The sequence below is a fragment of the Leopardus geoffroyi genome, chromosome C1, assembly GCF_018350155.1.
Source record: "Leopardus geoffroyi isolate Oge1 chromosome C1, O.geoffroyi_Oge1_pat1.0, whole genome shotgun sequence".
Classification (NCBI taxonomy): domain Eukaryota; kingdom Metazoa; phylum Chordata; class Mammalia; order Carnivora; family Felidae; genus Leopardus; species Leopardus geoffroyi.
The window spans coordinates 7,303,026-7,322,615 of NC_059328.1; the positions used below are offsets into that span (position 1 = coordinate 7,303,026).

A 19,590-nucleotide genomic window follows, 5' to 3' on the forward strand; every position below is an offset into this window, starting at 1 on the left:
TGCCTTTTGAGCTGAATCTAAATCTGATTTTTTTAAAAATCGCTACTAGGCTGTTTGTGTTGTCCGGGTTGCTGAATTCCAACAACCCCCCTCTTCAAGGGCATCTCCCAGAGGGGAGTTCGGGTCATTAGCTCAGAGACGATACAAAGCATTTTGTTCCTTTACTCACGGCCCTTACGCGGTCTCCCAAGGAGACAAGTGGAATGCCCACTAAGTCATGCTTTTCCATTACTCATTCCGCCTTTTCTCCCAAGGTGGCGTGTGGGAGGTGTTGTGATCGGGCTCGATAAGAATAGGCCGGAAAGCTTGCTGCGGGATAATACACTCATCCCTTTGCGTGTTTCAATGCCGACTGCGCCGTGCTCGGCGGCTTCAACGTGTGAGAAGCTTTCCAAACGGACAATGACTGCACACTCGGCTGCCTCCCATATGCATCTCAGCCCCTCCGAAGGCGTCAGGTCCCCACAGTCCCACCCCGCCCCACTTGGCCAAGCTTTGTTCAAGGTGGATCATCAGGTGGGCCGGGCTCGACTGCTGCCGACTAACGTCCTTCGCGGGTCAACCGGGAGGGGACTCTGGGCGCCGGCCTCCCCAACCCCGCAAGCCCAGTAGCCCAGCACCCCCGCCGGCTCCTGGGCCACCAGGAGGCGCCCCGGCATCTCCGCAGCTCCTTGCCCCAATCTCTCTCCGGCTCACCCTGCGATTGGCCGGCAGCCTCGAGCTCTAAGCTCCGATTGGCTGTCCCCCGCGTCAATCGCGGACGTCGGGGCGGGCCGAGGTGACGAGCAGTGGCCGGGCTCGGGGCGGTGTCCGGCGCGGGCGGCCGCGGGCGGAGCTTCGCGAGGACCGACGCGGGTCAGTCAGACGGCGGCAGCCCTGGGAGGCGCCAGCGCGAGTCCGAGCCGCTCCCCGTCCGCTGCAGCCGCCACCGCCGGCTCCGTCGCCGCCGCGCCCCGGCGTCCCGTGTTCTCGCCCTCCCCGCGCCGCGGCCCTCGATGCGGCGCCGGGCCGCTGCGTGATGGGGCTGCGGAGCGGTGCCCTGCGGCTCGCGGCGGCCGCTGCTCGCGCTGAGGCGCTTCGGTGCCAGGCCCCCCGCGCCCCCGCGCGCCGTGTCGCCTGCTGACCCGGCCCGCCCGTCCGCCCGTCGGTCCGTAGCGCGGCTGAGGTAAGGCGGGGGGCGGGCAGCGGCTGGCTCGCCGCCGCCGGGCTGGGGAGGGGGCCGCCCGGGGGGGAGGGGCAGGCCGGGCCGGGACCGGGCGGGGTCTGAGCGGAGGAAGGGCCGGGCGGGGCGGGAGCCGCGCCGCCCCAGCGGGGCGCGGACTGGGGTGGGGTGGGGTGGGGCGGGGGACCCTCCCTGGGCCGGCGAGCCCCCGGGCTCGGGTCCCGCGGCCTGCTGGGTGCCCCGCAGTGACCCGTACCTTCCCTCCGCTTCCCCTGAGCTGCCGGGCCCCGGCTGTGCCCAGCGGTCAGCCTGCCCGCCGCCGTGGGTCTGTTTTGCCTGCGCTCTCTGCGCACACTGCAGCTCCGCGGAGCGGGCGCTGCTCGGCCTGGAAGCCCCTCCGGTCTCGTTTCCCCCATCCCCTCTCCCCTCGCCCCCGTTAGGGTTGGCATCGGGGCTGACACTGGGACTGTGGTTGTGCCCCTTTGCCAGATGGAGGTAGGAAGGGGCTCGGCGAGGCGGAGGGTGGCGGGGGAGGGGGGCGCCGAGGGCGCGAGGACTGGAGAGGAGCGCGGTGGAAGGGAGGGGGCGTGCGGGATGCTGGCCAGCCGCGACGAAGGCTGGTGTGGTCTCGGCGTCGAGCAGCAGCTCGGGATTACTCTGGCAGCCATATTGGGAGGATGATCTGACAAATCCTTCAGTAGCCAAGTCCGGTTGCTGGAAGGCACCGAGTGACAGCCCTGGCAGCTTTCAGGGTGACTGGCCGCACCAGAAGCCGAGCCGTGGGGGTTGGGAGCCTGCTCGAGCAAGCTAGTCATTGTTCGTGCAACACAGCGCATTCCGGCCCTAAAACCGGACCTGAACTCCCCAGATCACTTTTTCTCCTTGGTGAATTGCTACATGAGCTTCTATGGTAAAGTGCCTTCAAGATGCCCTTCTTGTTGGGATGAAATACCGTGTCTGTGTATCCATCTTGTATGGCCCGTGCTGTGGGCCATGGAGGCCTGATGATGATCCCTTACACGCACACGGGCACATCTGAGGATCGCTAAGGCCAGTTTTCCCGTCTGGAGGCTTCCAGTTAGTGTTAATTGCATTGCAGGGTTGGATTTCTCAGAGTAGCTCACCACGCAGAGGTTCAGTAAGCCGGAATATTCTCATAGTGAGAGAGGCGTGCAGCAGTATTTCTGACGATGCACGTTGTCACCTTTGTGGAATCTGGAGGTAGCTGAAATTAGATTGTCAACAGATCCCTCGCTCGCATATCTCTTACTGTTCTAGGCAGCTGTTGTGCCACACTGAATATGTTACTTTGTGTCCTAGATGGGTCTGTCTGAGGCCTAGGGAAGTATGGTGATTGGATTTGAATAGCTCTTAAGTGATATCATGGTGGATATTTTATTTAAAGGCTGGCATTTTGTCGGCTTAGCTTAGTCATAATAAAATCTTAGCTTGTGTTCTCTTAAGTGAGGTGGTGCTTTCTGATTAACTTGGTGTGGCTGTTGGATTGTGAGGCAAGCGGAGTTAACTTGCTGTGTGAGGATAGAGTATAAGGATGGTACACACCTTGGGATTGTGAAACAGATCCGGAAATGATCAGTGGTGGAACTTAGTGTGAGACTGTCTATCTGCCTTCTCCTACAAGCTCAGTGTGGACAGGACCTGGAGAGTGCCATGCCTGTCTTCTTTGTGCCCTTTGCTTTCAAACTCTATTTCTTGTGGAACAAATTCCTGTAAACTTCTTAAGTTGAACTATCTAAAAAAAGTCTTAATACTTTATTTTTCTGTTTTTACTGTTAAGCTTTTCTTTTAGAACTTAGTTGAATCAAAAATGGCGTCAATAGAAGCGAGTGCTTTTTTGTATTACTTTAACTTGAGAGAAATACAGAATGTTTGCTTTAAAATTCCATGCCCCAATTAAGAACTGTTTCTAAGTTAAAAAATTTTTACAGTTACTCTATTAGTACAAAAGATCTGAAGAATTGTGGTTCAATATAATTTCAGCATTTAATAAAATCAGACCTGATTGTGAATCTGATTTGGAGGCAGAATTTTATGAATCTGTGCAGCTCTGCTCTGATGAATGTTTTTCCAAAATTTATCCAATTAAGTACAGCTTCGGAGGCTTTAAACAGACCACTTTTCTTTTCAAGACCAGATATGAATGCAGTTTTCCTTTTTTCTCTTTGCTCTTTCCCACTTTGAATTTGTGCAGGGAATAAACTCTCAAGAAGAGTGCCAACAGAGTCTCTCCAAGACCAAGGCTTTCTAGCCCAGTTCCCTGCTAAGGGCTTGTTCTGGGTACAAAGTAAAGGATGACAATAGGCCCCTGCTTCCTAGTTTGTAAACTCCTTCCCAGGCTGCTAATCACAACAGGTCTTTTCCAGGAGTTAAGCATATCCTTTTGATCTTGTAAACTGATAAGATATAATTTTACAAGGCTCTGAAGTGAAACTATAGCCTGTCTATTTCATGTAGTTTTCTCTTTGAAAGATGGCCTTGTTGAAACAGAAACTGGTGAATCTCTGGAGTTCATAAAAGTATGGATAAATACATACTTCCAGAACTTTTCTTTGTGCAGCTCCTTGGAATAGAAGATGAACGAAGCAGATGTGACAGTGGCAAGGAAAACCTTGCAAAAGAGTCCTTGGGCTTCTCTTTGAGGTGGACTTTTTGGCTAATGGCCCATTGATTCATTTATGCTCACTTTTATGATATTCACTACCAGTTTGTTGACAGTGCATGTAGAGATTTAGTTCTTTACCCTCAAGGAACTTCTGTTTGTATACAGGCATGGTAGGACAAAGTTAACTCCCAACTCTTTTACGTTTTAGTACAATTTAATGTACCACTGCTCATACCATGATGGCTTCCATGGTTTTTATAGTCAGAGCCTTTTCCCTTTTGTATTGTCATATAATACTTCTCTAGTACTCAATTGGTACTTTTAGGATTGCTCTGTGTTTGTATATGTGTTTGAAGTCAAAAGATCGTAAACGATGGATTACAATTTTTTTTTGATATTTAATACCACATTGTCTATGCCAAAGCATATCATTCAACTGTACCATCCTCTACCATTGCTCTGTTTGATATCATTGATACTTGGATTAGTTCTCCCTTCCATCCAAATTTCTGACATCATCCTGGCAGATGTCAATGACTGTATAAACAGTAACAACAACAATATTGACAAAATAGCTTACTCTCATTGAGCTCTTTCTAATGCGCCAGGCTCTTTTCCAAGCACTTTGCATTATTCACTAATCCTTGTTTTAAAAAAATTTTTTTTAAGTTTATTTATTTTGAAAGAGACAGAGACAGCGTGAGTGGGGAGGGGCAGAGAGAGAGAGAATCCCCAGTAGCTCCACATTGTCAGCACAGAGCCCGATTTGGGGCTGAAACTCACAAAACCGTGAGATCATGAGCTTAACCGACTGAGCCTCGCAGGCGCCCCTCTATTTTAATCCTTGTAACAACCATACGAAATAGATACCATGACTCCCATTTTACAGATGAAGAAACAGGCTAAGTGACTCTCCCACCCCGAGTCATTAGAAATACCTAACCGCTATACTGAACTTCTGTAACTAACTACCTTTAACTGTAAAATTCCTTGACTTCAGCTCAAGCAAACGTTGTCTTCATGCTCCCATGTTCCCATAACTCACTGTTGTGGCCACATCTTCTTCACTTATCGTAGCCTTCAGGTTTGTCTTCAGATCTCAGCTTGGCCTGCAGCTCTGAATGAAGTTCTGATCACTTATAGCTCCCACTTCTATCGTCTTTTTCTGTGTGCTCTTGTACCTCAAGTCTCCTGGTGCAGCAGCCTCTTCCAGCTTTTCCTTCCGCGTGACTTGTGGGGTGCATTGCTCTAGCTATTTTCTGACTGGCACTTGCAGTTTTTAATTCATTATTCTGCAAGACCCATTATGCACATGCCAGCCTTGCATCTTTCTTACCATCCGTACCTTCTGTTTTTAGTCTGCCGGGGAGAAATCTCACAGTGCTAGGGGGTAGTGCCACAATTAATGTGTAATCTTAGGTCTCCTCCGAACCCGTCTTTGGTGTCAAAGTAATTCTGGTCAGTTCCCTCCCCTGTCTTCCACAGTGACTTTTCTAACATCTTGACTGCTTTACTCAAGCCTCCCCACTGCCCCATGTTTGGCATAAAACCTTCCCTACCACCTCATAGGGAAAAGAAGGCATGAACTCCCCCGCCCCTTCTTCCCTTTCCTCTACTTACAGAATTCTCTGCCTTCTTTCTTACCTTCTTTCCTCAAGTGTAGTGAGGAGTTACTCTCCCTGACTTAGCTACTCCCTCAGCCTGTGTTCTGGATATTAGCCCTGCCTGGTAATCTTAGGGACTTGCCGTACTGGTTACTCCTTTCCCCTTTTGCAGTTTCTCCACAGTCCCACCTTAGGGCCTTTGCTCTGACCTGGAATGCTCTTCCCTGAACGCTGCTTGGCTAACTCCTTCACCTCCTTCAAGTCTTTGCTTACACCTCATCACCTCAACAGGCCCAACCTGACCTCATTTATGCACCTGCACAGCGTTCCTCCCCACCAGACACCTGCCTCTGCTGTACTTTTCCCTCCCTGGTGATGCTTATGATCATGTAGCATTCTGTATAAATTATAATTTTAGTGTCCCCACTTCCCCTCCTAGGATGTAAGCTCCTCCATGGCAAGGATGTTTATCTGTTTCATTCATTGATTTATCCCAGACTCCTAGAAATGCCTGTCACAGGCACTTAGGCACCTAGTAAATAGCTGTTGAATAAAGTATAGAAACATGCAGATCTCTCCTAATAAAAACAGGAAGCAGGGGGAGAAAAAGCCTTCCTTCATTGGTGTTTCCTCCTAGCTGTTACTCTCCTGTCGAGTTCTGGAAGCAAGGAGGATACTTGTATCCGCTTTCTAGCCTCCTAATTACTCCCCAGCCCACCACAGACTGGCTTCAGTGGCCCTCACTTTGCTGACTGGCTTCCAGCCTTTTACTGCCAAAACCAGGGGACACACTTCATGCCTTCACAGTACTGGAAGTTCACACTCCCTCCTTAATTGAGCTTTTGTCTGCTTCTATTTGGTGGATCTGGTTTCAGATCTTGGCCTGCTTTTCTGGCCACTCAACACTGTTTTCAAATTCATTCAACACAAATTTTTGTATAATTTTTAAAGGCTTCTGTTTTTAGGAACTAGAATTTTGACATAACATATTTCTGATGTTAAATAGCAGAATAGGTTTATTGCCGGAATGTTTTATTTGTTTACAGTTTGTACCACTTACCGCTTCTAAAAAGGATTTGAGCAGCCTACCACAAGTACCATAAATACAGAGGGGCTGTTAAAGTATAGATAAAAAACAAAACTTTGTGTAACAGGAGGAAAAACTAAATAAACACATTACAGCAATTTATGTAATGTGGTTATTATAGTTTAGTTTTGAAACTTTTAGAAGTCAAGGTAAAAAAGGAAAGGTAAATTATACACACATATAATGGCTATATATAATGGTTCATAAAGAGAAACTTTTTTTTCAATAAATTTGAATATTATTGTAAGAGAAATGTGTTATAGACATACTGATACATACATATGTTATATACATACACGAAGAGGTTTTTTTTTTAATTTTTTAATGTTTATTTATTTTTGAAGGAGAGAGAGACAGAGTGTGAGGGGGGGGGGGCGGTGCAGAGAGAGAGGGAGACACAGAATCTGAAGCAGGCTCCAGGCTCTGAGCTGCAGCACAGAGCCTGATGCGGGGGCTCGAACCCACAAACCATGAGATCATGACCTGAGCCAAAGTCGGACGCTCAACTGACTGAGCCACCCAGGCACCCCATTTTTTATAATTTTTTAAAGTTTATGTTTTTATTTTGAGAGAGACAAAGACAGTGTGAGCAGGGGAAGGGCAGAGAGAGAGGGAGAGAGAGGATCCCAAGTAGGCTCTGCACGGTCAGCACAGAGCCTGACACGTGGCTCAAACCCATGAAACTGTGAGATCATGACCTGAGCTGAGACCGGGAGTCAGACGCTTAACTAACTGAGCCACCCAGACACCCCCACACTCGGTGTTTTTAACAGGTCTTTAAATAAAAGGAAAAGATGTTTTTCAAGGACCTTTTCAAAAAAAGTAATCCAACTTGCTTTTCAAACTGCGAATACATCAAAATATAACCAGTCTTTTTTTATGAAGGCTATGACTAATATGGTTCAGATATATAACTTTATATAAAGATAAATCTGAGCAGAAAACTCATTATTTAACCCTTGTGAGAGTTTGGAATACTTGTATTCTGTGTTGTCATCTAAATGAAAACATATCTATTAAACTTTCGGTGCTGGTTTATCAAGATTGGCATATTATCAACACACGGAAAAGTCTGACCTGCATTCTTGCCCAAGTAGTAAGCTACCTCCCAGGCAGGTAGCTGCAGAGGTGTGGTCAGGGCAGATTTCAGAAGGAGGGAACCATGACTCATACCAAATTTGAATTAACCTCTGATTGAAACTTACCATTTCTATACTATGACCGAGCTGAGTTGACTTTAGCGTGGACATTGCCAGGAGGAGGTGTTGTCTGTCATTCACTTTGACAATAGAAGAGCTTCAGTGGAATGTTGACATTTAAGTGGCAGAATTCCCAGCAGATCTGCCAAAATAAAATTATGAGATGTAGCTTCAGGTATTAGAACGAACTGACTTACTAGAGTTTAATATTAACTGTCCTTTTAAAGAAAAAGGAAAAAACATCACTGTCATTTGGAATACTTTATTTTAAGCCACAAGAACTGTTGTCTCTTATTTATTTTTTATTTATTTATGAGAGTGCACATGTATGTGCAGAGTGGGGGAGGGGCAGAGGGAGAGAGAGAATCTTAAGCAGGCTCTACGCTCAATACAGAGCCTAAAGGGGGCTCTATCTCACTACTGTGAGATCATGACCTGAGCCAAAATCAACAGTCAGACACTTAGCCAACTGAGCCACCCAGCCACTCCTATTTATTTTTATTTTTAAGTAAGCTCTATGCCCAACATGGGGCTCAAACTCCTGACCCCAAGATCAAGAGTCACATGCTCTACCAACTGAGCCAGCGCCTAGGAACTGTTGTCTCTTGATGCACCTCTTGGTTTATGAATAAAATCATGTTACGAGTGAAGGGCACCTGGGTGGCTCAGTTGGTTAGATGTCTGACTTTGGCTCAGGTCATGATCTCACGGTTTATGGGTTTGAGCCCCACGTTGGGCTCTGTGCTGACAGCTCAGAGCCTGGAGCCTGCTTCAGATTCTCTGTCTCCTGTCTCTCTCTGTCCCTCCCCTGCTCATGCTCTGTCTCTCTCTGTCCCTCAAATATAAATGAAAACATTAAAAAAAAAATCATGTTACGAGTGGAAAGGAGGATCCTAGATTTCTTAATTGCAGTGACAAATAATGAGTTTTCTGCTCAGATTTATCTTTATATAAAGTTATATATCTGAACCATATTAGTCATATCCTTCATAAAAAAAGACTGGTTATATTTTAATGTTGTATTCTCAGTTTGAAAAGCGGGTTGGATTACTTTTTTAAAAAATGTCCTTGAAAAACATCTTTTCCTTTTATTTAAAACTGCAGTGACAGTTTTAAAACTGTATTTTAAAACTTACTTTAGATAGCAGTTAAAAGAAAACAGTTGGGGAGCCTGGGTGAGCTGGTTTAACCCCATTTGAGATTGAAAATCTGATCTGTCAGGAGACTTTCTGTGCAGTCTGATTCTTGGCACTGGGTTAGAGTGCAGAAAGAAGCTTTTCCAACATGTGATTCGTTTTGAGTTTTCACAGCTTGGCTCATGGCTGCTTTTTGTTTATAGAGTCAAAGACCAAGAATAGACAGGTAACTCATACACATACAAAAATTCTTACCTTTTGGTGGGCCATTTTATCAGTATAGCCATGATCAGGGACACAGAGTATTGGATCCTAAAATCTGTTTGGTTCTCATGGAAAGTATTGGATTGAGAGATGTGAAACTTATGATAATGAAGTTTTCATAGAGTCTCAAAATAGTCTCATTAGCTGCTGATGCTTACTTTTGGGTACCCACTCATTCTTCAAGTTATAATTCATTCTTGAAACCATAATTCAGTGGAAAAGATGATCTTTGAAATAGAGTGCTTATTGCTGTTGTAAATCTGCTGCTCTATAGCAAATTGTGTGAATATTGAATTTGAAAAACTAAATTTCTTATTTAAATTCTATTTTCAGTTGTGACATATATGTATTGAATAATGTGTCTGTGTAGGAGAGTTAAGTGAAATACTGATTGCAACATCGGGCAGAATGGCATAAGTAGAAAAATGGAAGAATCAACACAACATTTCTAAGGAGCAAAGAGAAAGAAGGTATCACTTTTGGCTCAGAAAGGGGCACGTTAAGGAATATATGACTTAATGCTTTTTGCTTTATGGTGACATTTGACCTTCTCCTGGAAAGACGTGGATGTAACAGGTTGAGAAGGGGGATTGGGCTTCCAGGAATTGCGTGTTTGGTGTAGTAAGAGGGTGCTTGGTGGGGAAGAAGGCTTGAAGCTGGGCAGTGAAAATGGTGACTGGGGAAGCAGGTTGGATTGCAGAGGCCTTTGGATTTTTAGGGTGTGTTCTGAGGCCACGGAAACCAGTGGAAGGTTTTTAAAGAGAGGAAATGACATGAACTGACTTATATGTTGGGGATATAATCTTCGCTGTCTTCTATAGAAAAGGGATACTACAAAAACAGACCAACCAAACGCTAGTTGTATTTTGTTCCTGTTTACTCACTTTGCTGAGTGGTTAATTTGAAAATTAGTCTTCTTAGGCTCTTAATACTCCAGGGAACCTCTGAGGGCAAGTTCAGTTGCACAAGGTCAAAGTTAAGCAATTGGGCAAAATTCAGAAAAATTCAAATAACTTAGACCTAACTGTTTTATTTTGCCTTTATTGTTAGTGAATGCTTCTGGAATTTTTGCTCCATTCCGCTTTCCTGATGCTTCTAATTGTGTGTCATAGGAAGGAAAACAGGTCAGAGGCACAGTCTAGAGCTGAGGCTGTGTAAGTGATTTAGAGTATGTGATGGTCTTTCCTGTCTTTCTTCCTTTGGCTGTTCAAAGCTTGGAAAATGTATTTTTATGCTAAATGTAAGAAGTATTGTTTTCTTGTAACCTCCTAAAAGTATTCTGGAATAATTGTTTCTCATTGGAATTTAAACCTGATTTCAGATTTATGTAATTGGTAATATTTCTTTAACAGCCTGGGAATTTTGAAGCTGTGATTCTTTGATGTAATTCTACTATAAAAGAGATACTGTTTATAGTAGTAGGGAAGTAACAAAGTACCACTTTCTATCGTCCATTTAACTATAGTTTCCTATTATCGTGTAAAATTTTGACTCGCTTGTGAAGATGGTTGCAGTTTGACACCAAGACAATTAAATCAGAAACAAAATACATATTTAGGTTCAAATTGTTTGGGAAAAGTAATTTTGTTATTTATTTGAGGGGGAAGGTTTTTTTGTTTTTGTTTTTATTTTTATTTTTATTTACTTATTTATTTTTTTTTTTGAGAGAGAGGGCACAAGTGAGCGAGGGGCAGAGAGAGAGAGAGAGAATCCCAGGAGGGGCAGAGAGACAGAGGGAGAGAGAAGCAGGGCTCACCCGACAGGAGACTCAAACTCACGAACCCTGAGATCATGGCCTGAGCCGAAGTCAGATGCTTAATGATTGAGCCACCCAGGCACCCAGAGGGACAAGCAGTTTTAAAATGTACTTATCACTTCCAAAAAAGAATGACTTAACACTTCAATTAGGAAAGAATTTGAAATTAATTTTATCCTTTTTCCTTCTGATCAAATACCTGTTTCTATTTTGGAACAACTTATGGTTTTTATTAATGCCCTTCAAGCATCAGTCCATTGATACAATAACTAGGAATTCAACCAAAATATTTTAAGTACTGTATTCAAGCCCCTGTAGCTAGGGGATTAGAAACATGACTAAAATTCTGTTCTTGTCCACAAGGAGCTTAAAATTTACAGTAGAGATAAGAAAAGTAAATAAACTTGCCCTAGGTAAGGCCAGTGACTTGAGTAGTATTACATGGAGAAGCATTAGCATTTGGTGTGGGAGGTAGGGAGATTCTATGAAGGCTTTAGGGATAGGTGGCATAGAAGAAGATCCTAGAAGAATAAATTGGATTGGTAGAGGAAGAAGGTCACAGTGGGTAGAAGGAACGTTGGAGCAAAGGCACTGGCACAGAAAAACATGAGATACTTTCAGGAAGCCCTCTGGTGAGTGGTTGTTAAGGAATGTGGATGGAAGGCAGTGTTTTGTGGGTTTGTAAAAGTAGGTGGTTTATGTCGCAGAACACATTGAATGCAGTGTGGGAAGTTCAGCCATTGTTTGGTAGACACTAGGGACACTTTGAGGATTTTTAAGTGGACACTGATATGAACAGACCTGTGCTTCAGGAAGGCCAGTTTGGCGGTGTTGCTTGGTTATGGATGGAGTAGATGAAAGTGACAGTATTGTGTAGTCGAATGGGGGTGGAAGGAAGAAAGAGAGAAAGTGGTTGAAGTTAACCATCTTGGGTGAGAAATGTCGAAAATCTAAAAGGGATGGTAGTGGTGGAAATGGAGAGATTTTCTAGGTAAAAGCTATGTGATTTGGCAGTTGATTCGATGGATGGAAGAAATAAGCAGATATTAGAGACGTTAGTATTTCGGTTCCTAGTGACAAATCCATAGCTCTTTATACCTAAATCCGCACAAGGAGATTCATTCTTTGTTGTCTGTAAATCAGTCGGCAGCATTCAGTACTTGGTAGGCTTTGCGTAGAATACAAAAGAAGGAAGTTTTTTTTTTTTTTGAATCAAATATCGACAGTATTCAGTAATGGTGGACATTTTGGCAAACCTGTTTTTTTTTTTTTTTTTTTAATTTTTTTTTTTTTTCAACGTTTATTTATTTTTGGGACAGAGAGAGACAGAGCATGAACGGGGGAGGGGCAGAGAGAGAGGGAGACACAGAATCGGAAACAGGCTCCAGGCCCTGAGCCATCAGCCCAGAGCCCGACGCGGGGCTCAAACTCACGGACCGCGAGATCGTGACCTGGCTGAAGTCGGACGCTTAACCGACTGCGCCACCCAGGCACCCCTTGGCAAACCTGTTTCTTGTATCTTCCCCTAATAAATTTCTTAACATCATCAGATACTGAGTCTATGTTCAGGCTATTATCATTGTCTAAAAAATGTGTTTTTGCAGATTTTCTTGATTAAAAAAATCATCGCACTTATCTTATAACTAACACAAGTTCCTTTTATTACCTCTGCATGTTATTTATCTGAAGATACTGGGTGACTTGACGTGTAGATTTTTCTATGTTCTGGTTTTCGCTGATTGTATCTTTTAGGTGTCATTTACATTTTTTGTTTGCTCTCCTAGGTGGTTAGAGCTGAGGCTTCATCTCTTTTTTTTTTTTTTTTTAAGGGGGTGGGATAAGAATACTTACTAGGTGGTGCTGTGTATAGCATGCATGGAAGCATAGACCACCCAGGTGTCCCCCCTTTAGTGACACTAGGACTGATTATTTGGTTCAGATATCGTCAGCCTAATCCAAGCAATACAGCGTGTCCACATTGGGGCGCCTGCAGGGCTCAGTTGGTTAAGCATCTGACTCTTGATTTTGGCTCAGGTCATGATCTCAGGGTTCGTGAGATTGAACCCCATGTCGGGCTCTGCACTGGTGGCACAGAGGCTGCTTGGGATTCTCTCTCTTCCTTCTCTCTCTCTCTTTCTCTCTCTCTTTCTTTCCCTCTCTCTCCCTCCCTCTCCCTCTGTCTGCCTCTCCCCTGTGCACACTCATGCTCTCTCCTTTAAAATAAATAAAAGAAAAATGTTCCCACATCAACCAACCTTTTTTCATCTATGGCTTTGTGTGTGTGTGTGTGTGTGTGTGTGTGTGTGTGTGTGTGTGTGTGGCTAGTGACTGTTGTTGTAGAGAGCTTTTATATCAGTAGGGTTGGAAACATGGTGACATTCCAATTCTGTCACCTCTTCTGCGTTTATTAGCTGGACTTTTTTGTGTGTGTGTGAGAAGAGCTAGCCCTCACCAACCATTTGGCTGTTGTGGACTATAGTTTATACAGGATATACAGGCTAGGTGTATGCTCAATTATTTTATTTGCCAGTTGTAAGAATGAGTTTTTTTTTTTCTTTTTTAAGTATCATTATGAACTCATGAATTTGTTTATTTTTAAATGTTTTATTTTATTTTTGAGAGAGAGAGAGAGAGACAGAGCCTGAATGGAGACCCAGAATCCGAAGCAGGCTCCAGGCTGGATGGTCAGCTCTGGCCTGTGAGATCATGACCTGAGCCGAAGCTGGACACTTAACTGACTGACTGAGCCACCCAAGTGCCCCTCAACTCGTGAATTTTTATATTTGATGTTTTTCAGTCCACTTATGGTTTTCACGAATGCATTTTAATGCTTTAAGTATTCCATCTTGGGGAGTGCCTTTGAGTCGGCACTGGTGTGCTTTTGCCTTGACTCTGTTCATCTTTGATAGGCTTCCTGCTTATGATCACACTAAAATGTCCCAGGATCATCTTGAAATTTCTTGACCAGACTTGGAATTAGCCATTTTTTCAAGAAGCCCAAGTTCAAAGAGTTTTTTTGAAGCAATAGGATTTTCACTTTGGGAATCTATTAAAGGACAATACAAGATAGAATGCAGTCACATAAAATGATAGCAGGGTTCTCATAATGTGTTTGGGGCTGTAAGTGCTGTTGGAAATACCAGTGATTCCTGCAATGTTTGGATAGTCATTTTGGAAGAAGTAAGACAGGAGCTGGGCATCAAATAGGAGAAAAATTAAAATTGTAGGGGAGAAATTGTTCACAAGTGTGAAAGAGCATGTGTGTGGGATAGTAACGGAGCTTGACTAGAACACAGAGTACCTTGACTTTGGTCTTGATATTGTAAGCACTGGGAATAAGAGAAGATTCTTGAGTTTGGAAGTGAAATTGACAGTCATGCTTTAGAAAGGTTAATACTGCAGCAAGGTTAAGCAGTTGCATACTGCAGGGTTCTCAGCTGGAGATTTGCAACATAATCTTTGAAAAATGAAAACAAAAACTTCGTACCTGGAGCCTTTTTCAAGACTGTTGAATTCCAGGCTCATTTGTTTTTCAAAAGACCCCTGTGTGATTCAGTTTTGTGCAATGCCCACGGACTGTTGGATTAAAATGAAAAGGTCTAAGATTAGTTCCACTATTACCGGTATGGTAGGCATGAGGTAGTGAGGACTAGGGTTAGGCAGTGGCAGTGGGTTAGGGGTGATGGCAATGAGAACGAGAGGAAGGAAGTGATAGAAAATTTATGTGTGTTTTTTTTAATGTTTATTTTTGAGAGAGAGAGAGAGAGAGAGAGAGACAGAGCACAAGCAGAGGAGGGGCAGAGAGAGGGGGAGACAAAGAATCAGAAGCAGGCTGCGGCCTCTGAGCTGTCAGCACAGAGCCCGACGCGGGGCTTGAACTCACGAACTGCGAGGCAATGACCTGAACCAAAGTCGGACGCTTAACCAACTGAGCCACACAGGTACCCTGCAAATTTATGTTTTAAAAGTTCATAGGGGCGCCTGGGTGGCGCAGTCAGTTAGGCATCTGACTCTTGATCTCGGCTCAGGTCACGATCTCATGGTTGGTGAGTTCGAGCCCCACGTTGGGCTTCACACTGCCAGCACAGAGCCTGCTTGGGAGTCTCTCTCCCTCCTTCTCTCTCTGCCCTTCTTCCCCCTCAAAATAAATAAATCAACTTAAAAATTTTTATATAGCATATCATTAATAATTTTAATGCTAATAAAAGGATTCAAAGAGAAAGAAACAAAGATGACTCCAAGATTTATGATGTGGGGTCAGATAGAAACGGGAAGATGGGCAGAGATTGCGAGTTTGGGGGAGAAGATAATGGAGCATGTTGAGTGTTCAGACGATGGCTGTATATCACCGTGAACTCTTGTGTGGGGGTTAAAGTGTGTTCCATGTCTTTCTTTTTCTGGATGCTTCATTAACTCTCTTTTGGCAAAGTCCTCAGCTAGTGACTATAGGTGATGCTATATTGACTGGGAGGGCAAATAACTTTAAGTTTTTATTTGATGTGATTACAATAAATGTTTGACATATTAAACAAGAACCATCTGTTGAATGTTAAATAAAATAGGAAACAGACTGGAAAAACATTCCAGCAAATATGAAAAAGATTAATGTCAATAAATATTATAATTATGTGAAACAGAACCAGGCAGAGGACTTGAACAGATAATTCTCAGTTAACCCTTGAACGATGTGGGGGTTAGCAGTGCCCTCCCCCCACACGTAGTGGAAAATCCACACAGAACTTTTGACTCCCCCAAATTTAACTGCTAACAGCCCACTGTCAACCAGAAGCCTTACTGATAACATAAAGTCGATTAACACGTATATTGTATGTTACATGTGTTATATACTATATTCTTACAATAAAGAGAAAAAATGTTAAGAAAATTATGAGAAAAAAATACATTAAACATTTTTTAATGTTTATTTATTTTGAGAGAGAGACAGAGAGAGAGAGCAAGGGAGCACGAGCAGGGGAGGGCAGAGAGGGGGAGAGAGAGGATCCCAAGCAGGCTCTTTGCTGTCAGTGCTGAGCCCGATGCGGGACTCAAACTCAAAAACCATAGATGAGTTTGAGGCCCACATTGGGCTTTGCACTGTGAGCATGGAGCCTGCTTGGGATTCTCTCTCTCCCTCTTCCCCTCTGCTCACTCTGTCTCCCTCTCAAAAATAAATAAATAAATAAACTTTAAAAAACTTAAAAAAAAAAAAAAAAAGGCTCACAAACCGTGAGATCATGACCTGAGCCAAAATCAAGAGTCAGACACTTAACTGACTAAGCCACCCAGGTGCCCCATGAGAAAATATATTTACAATGCTCTACTGTATTTATGGAAAAAAATTCATGTGCAAGTGGGCCTGCACATTTCAAACCCATTTGTTCAAGGGTCAACTGCAATTCATTAATTCACTCCTTCGACAAACATTTACCGAGCTCTTTTATCAGGCAGTGGTCTAAGTGGTAGCAAATGAGATCTCTGAGCATTTGGACAGAGTTGAGAGAGACGGACAATAAGCATGTTCCAAAGCACAGGAATTTCACATAGTGCTGCTAAGAAAAGAAGATAGGGTAATGCTAGGGTAGAGAGTGGCTTTTTGGTTTTATTTTGTTTTATTTTGATTAATTGATTTTTGCCTTTTCTTATTGGAAAGCCTTAGCAGTTGTAAAGCTGTAGTTTAGGATTCCTAATCTCTACTTAATTATGTGGGAAAAATTAGATTGAAGGTTTATTGGGGTTCCCCGATAATTGGACTTAAATGTGTTTTTCTTTAGTTTTTTCTTTTGTTTGGTTCTTCTCAAGGACATTTATATAATGGATAGAGTACAGATGGAGATCTGTTGTCTCTTGTGGAAATTACTTACGTGGGTTCTTTTCACAGAATAATGTTTGTTTTGTTCTGTTGGGAGGGAAACTATGCCTCTGAAAAATGTCCACATTTTTTCCTATGGCTTCATTCAGTAGTGAAATGTAGTGATTTGATTTTACCATGAGTCACTAGCATATTAGAGGGTAGAACCTGGGTCTCTTGGAAACTTCTCTGCTTTATTGTACAGGATGGTTGTAAGGGTCAAATGAGACACACGTGAAAATTAAAGGAATCCCGAGATACTTAGAAGTTGAAAGAGCTGGCCAGAGCTTATCATTGTCCTTTGCTGTTTAATTATAGATCATGTAACTGAATGTTTCACAGTGTAATTAGTGTATAGGAAGTTCAGAGCGTTTCTTGAAAGGAAGATAATAAGTGGTTTTGCAGATGGGAAGTTACTTGTGTAAGGAACTCTCTTTAACAGATAAACGTTTGTGTTTTTCATACATTACTGAAGATCCAGAAAAACAGACAGCAGGAAAGATGCCTGTTATTTTGTAGTTATGTATTTTTTATTATTAAGTTTAGGGACTTTTTAGGTATGAGAAAGAGATAGTTGAATAGGAAAATAAACTTAGGTGTTTAATTTTCTATTTTGGAAAATTTTGAGCATATAAGATCTACAGGATGAAAAGGGATGAGGTTTTTAGAAAGGGAAATAGAAATAGTACAAAGATTGGGGCACCTGGGTGGCTCAGTCAGTTGAGCTTCCGACTTTGGCTCAGGCCATGATCTCACGGTCCATGAGTTTGAGCCCCACATCAGGCTCTGTGCTAACAGCTCAGAGACTGGAGCCTGCTTTGGGTTCTGTGACTCCCTCTCTCTCTGCCGCTCTCCCCCCTCAAATGTAAATAAACATAAATTAAAAAAAAATAGTACAAAGATGTACAAGAGTAGCCCTGAGGCTCACGTTAGCCCATGCTTCCTTTGATTCTGACTACCTGTGTGGAATTGTTTTCTTTTTGAAGGAAACTTGCACATAACTTCAAAAGAAGATTTGATACTTTATTTCTGGACTGCATATATATAACAAGACCATCAGAATGTCGGGAGCCTCAGTGAAGGTGGCTGTGCGGGTTCGGCCCTTCAATTCTCGAGAGACCAGCAAAGAGTCCAAGTGCATCATTCAGATGCAAGGCAACTCGACCAGTGAGTACATGTTGTGTTCTATCAATTATATCTCACCTTCCTATCCTTTCTCTTTTCCCTTCTTTTTTTTTTTTTTTTTTTTAATTTTTTTTTTTTCCAACGTTTGTTTATTTTTGGGACAGAGAGAGACAGAGCATGAACGGGGGAGGGGCAGAGAGAGAGGGAGACACAGAATCGGAAACAGGCTCCAGGCTCTGAGCCATCAGCCCAGAGCCTGACGCGGGGCTCGAACTCACGGACCACGAGATCGTGACCTGGCTGAAGTCGGACGCTTAACCGACTGCGCCACCCAGGCGCCCCTCTCTTTTCCCTTCTTAATGTGAACAGAATAAATGAACATTTGGGTATTAACACTTTGGAGTTTGCTATTCTGAATGATCCACTAAGTGCTTCGCCCTGTGATTTTTGCTTTCGTATATTTAAATATGGACTATTTCTTTTGTTCTTTACAATTGAGAAATCCCTGGAAAATGCAACTAATTTAGCTAGAGTTATTAAGTTAAAATATTTTTTTAATCTTATTTTTGAGAGAGAGAGAGAGAGCACAAGCAGGGGAGGGACAGAGAGAGAGGAAGACACAGAATTGGAAGCAGGCTCCAAGCTCCAAGCTGTCAGCACAGAGTCTGACATGGGGCTCGAACCCATGAACCATGAGATCGTGACCTGAGCTGAAGTCAATCGCTCAACCAACTGAGCCACTCAGGCGCCCCTTAAGTTGAAATCTTAATGATAATAAAGGTGTTAGCAGTGATTTATACTTAACCATGATGTGAAATGTATCTGTTGAGGCTCTAAGATTATTTTTCTTTCTTCATTTTAAATGGCACTTGACCTTGGCAAGATGGTGTTAAAACTTACTCTCCTTCCTTACAGTGATTCTTTGAGTTGAACAACAGATATAGCTACAGTTGGTAATAAACTCATAAATTTATTACTAAAATTATCAGTAATCATTTGTTTATAATTTTTTTACAAATAAAATTATCTATTATTGAAATTGAAGTCATTACTTTTGAACTTCTTTATATATAATTGCTTAGGTGAAAAATGACTTAAGCTGGTTTATTTTGTACTTGGATTAATAATTAATTGATATGGATCTGTAGGCAAATTATTACTCAAAATACTGGTAGGTTCTACTGTCTTGAAACCTACAACTTTGTGATAAAGCAGAATCATAGGTCTTCCGGACACACAAGTTAATGCCTAGTTGTTGGGGAAACCATTCTGATCTCCTCTATGTGTGGGCCATTTGCCAGTGTTCTCTGTAGAGAATTCTACCAGTGGGGAATAAAATTATATATTTAAGGTGTACAACGTGATGTTTTGATATATGCATACATTGCAAAATGATTACCACAGTCCAAAGTAATTAATGTATCTGTCACCTCTCATAATTACCTTTGTGTGTGTGTGTGGTGAAAACACTTGAGATCTATTTCTCAGCAAATTTTAAGTATACAGTACATTATTATGAACTATAGTCACTATGCTGCACATTAGGTCTCTAGAACTTACTCATTTCATGACTAAAAGTGTGTATTTTTTAATGAATATCTCACCTTTGACCCCATCCCTAGCCTCTGTTCTCTGTTACTATGAGTTTGCCTTTTTATTAGATATTTTTAAAAGATGCTAGAGTATGAATTATATCCTATGAGTAATTGTAAAAGAAAAAGATGCAAAATTTACTACTGAATTGTACACTTTAAATGGGTGAACTTTGTAGGGTATGTAAATTATA

General features: G+C 42.9%; 1 protein-coding gene across 32 annotated transcripts in view; it reads left to right on the top strand.

Moving 5' to 3' along the window:
- The first annotated feature begins 785 nt into the window (after positions 1-785).
- KIF1B (kinesin family member 1B) overlaps positions 786-19,590 on the top strand; it is a 147,280-nt gene continuing 128,475 nt past the window's right edge. For 26 of the 32 annotated variants that reach the window (XM_045482103.1, XM_045482107.1, XM_045482108.1 and 23 more), the window contains exons 1-2: positions 833-1,165; positions 17,666-17,846. In XM_045482103.1, coding sequence (XP_045338059.1) covers positions 17,741-17,846 — 106 coding nt within the window. In that variant the 5' untranslated portion in view covers positions 833-1,165; positions 17,666-17,740. Of the gene's footprint in view, positions 1,166-1,307; positions 1,658-2,047; positions 2,073-17,665; positions 17,847-19,590 lie in introns of those variants that run through there. The other 6 variants (XM_045482133.1, XM_045482131.1, XM_045482134.1 and 3 more) reach the window with 6 other exon arrangements.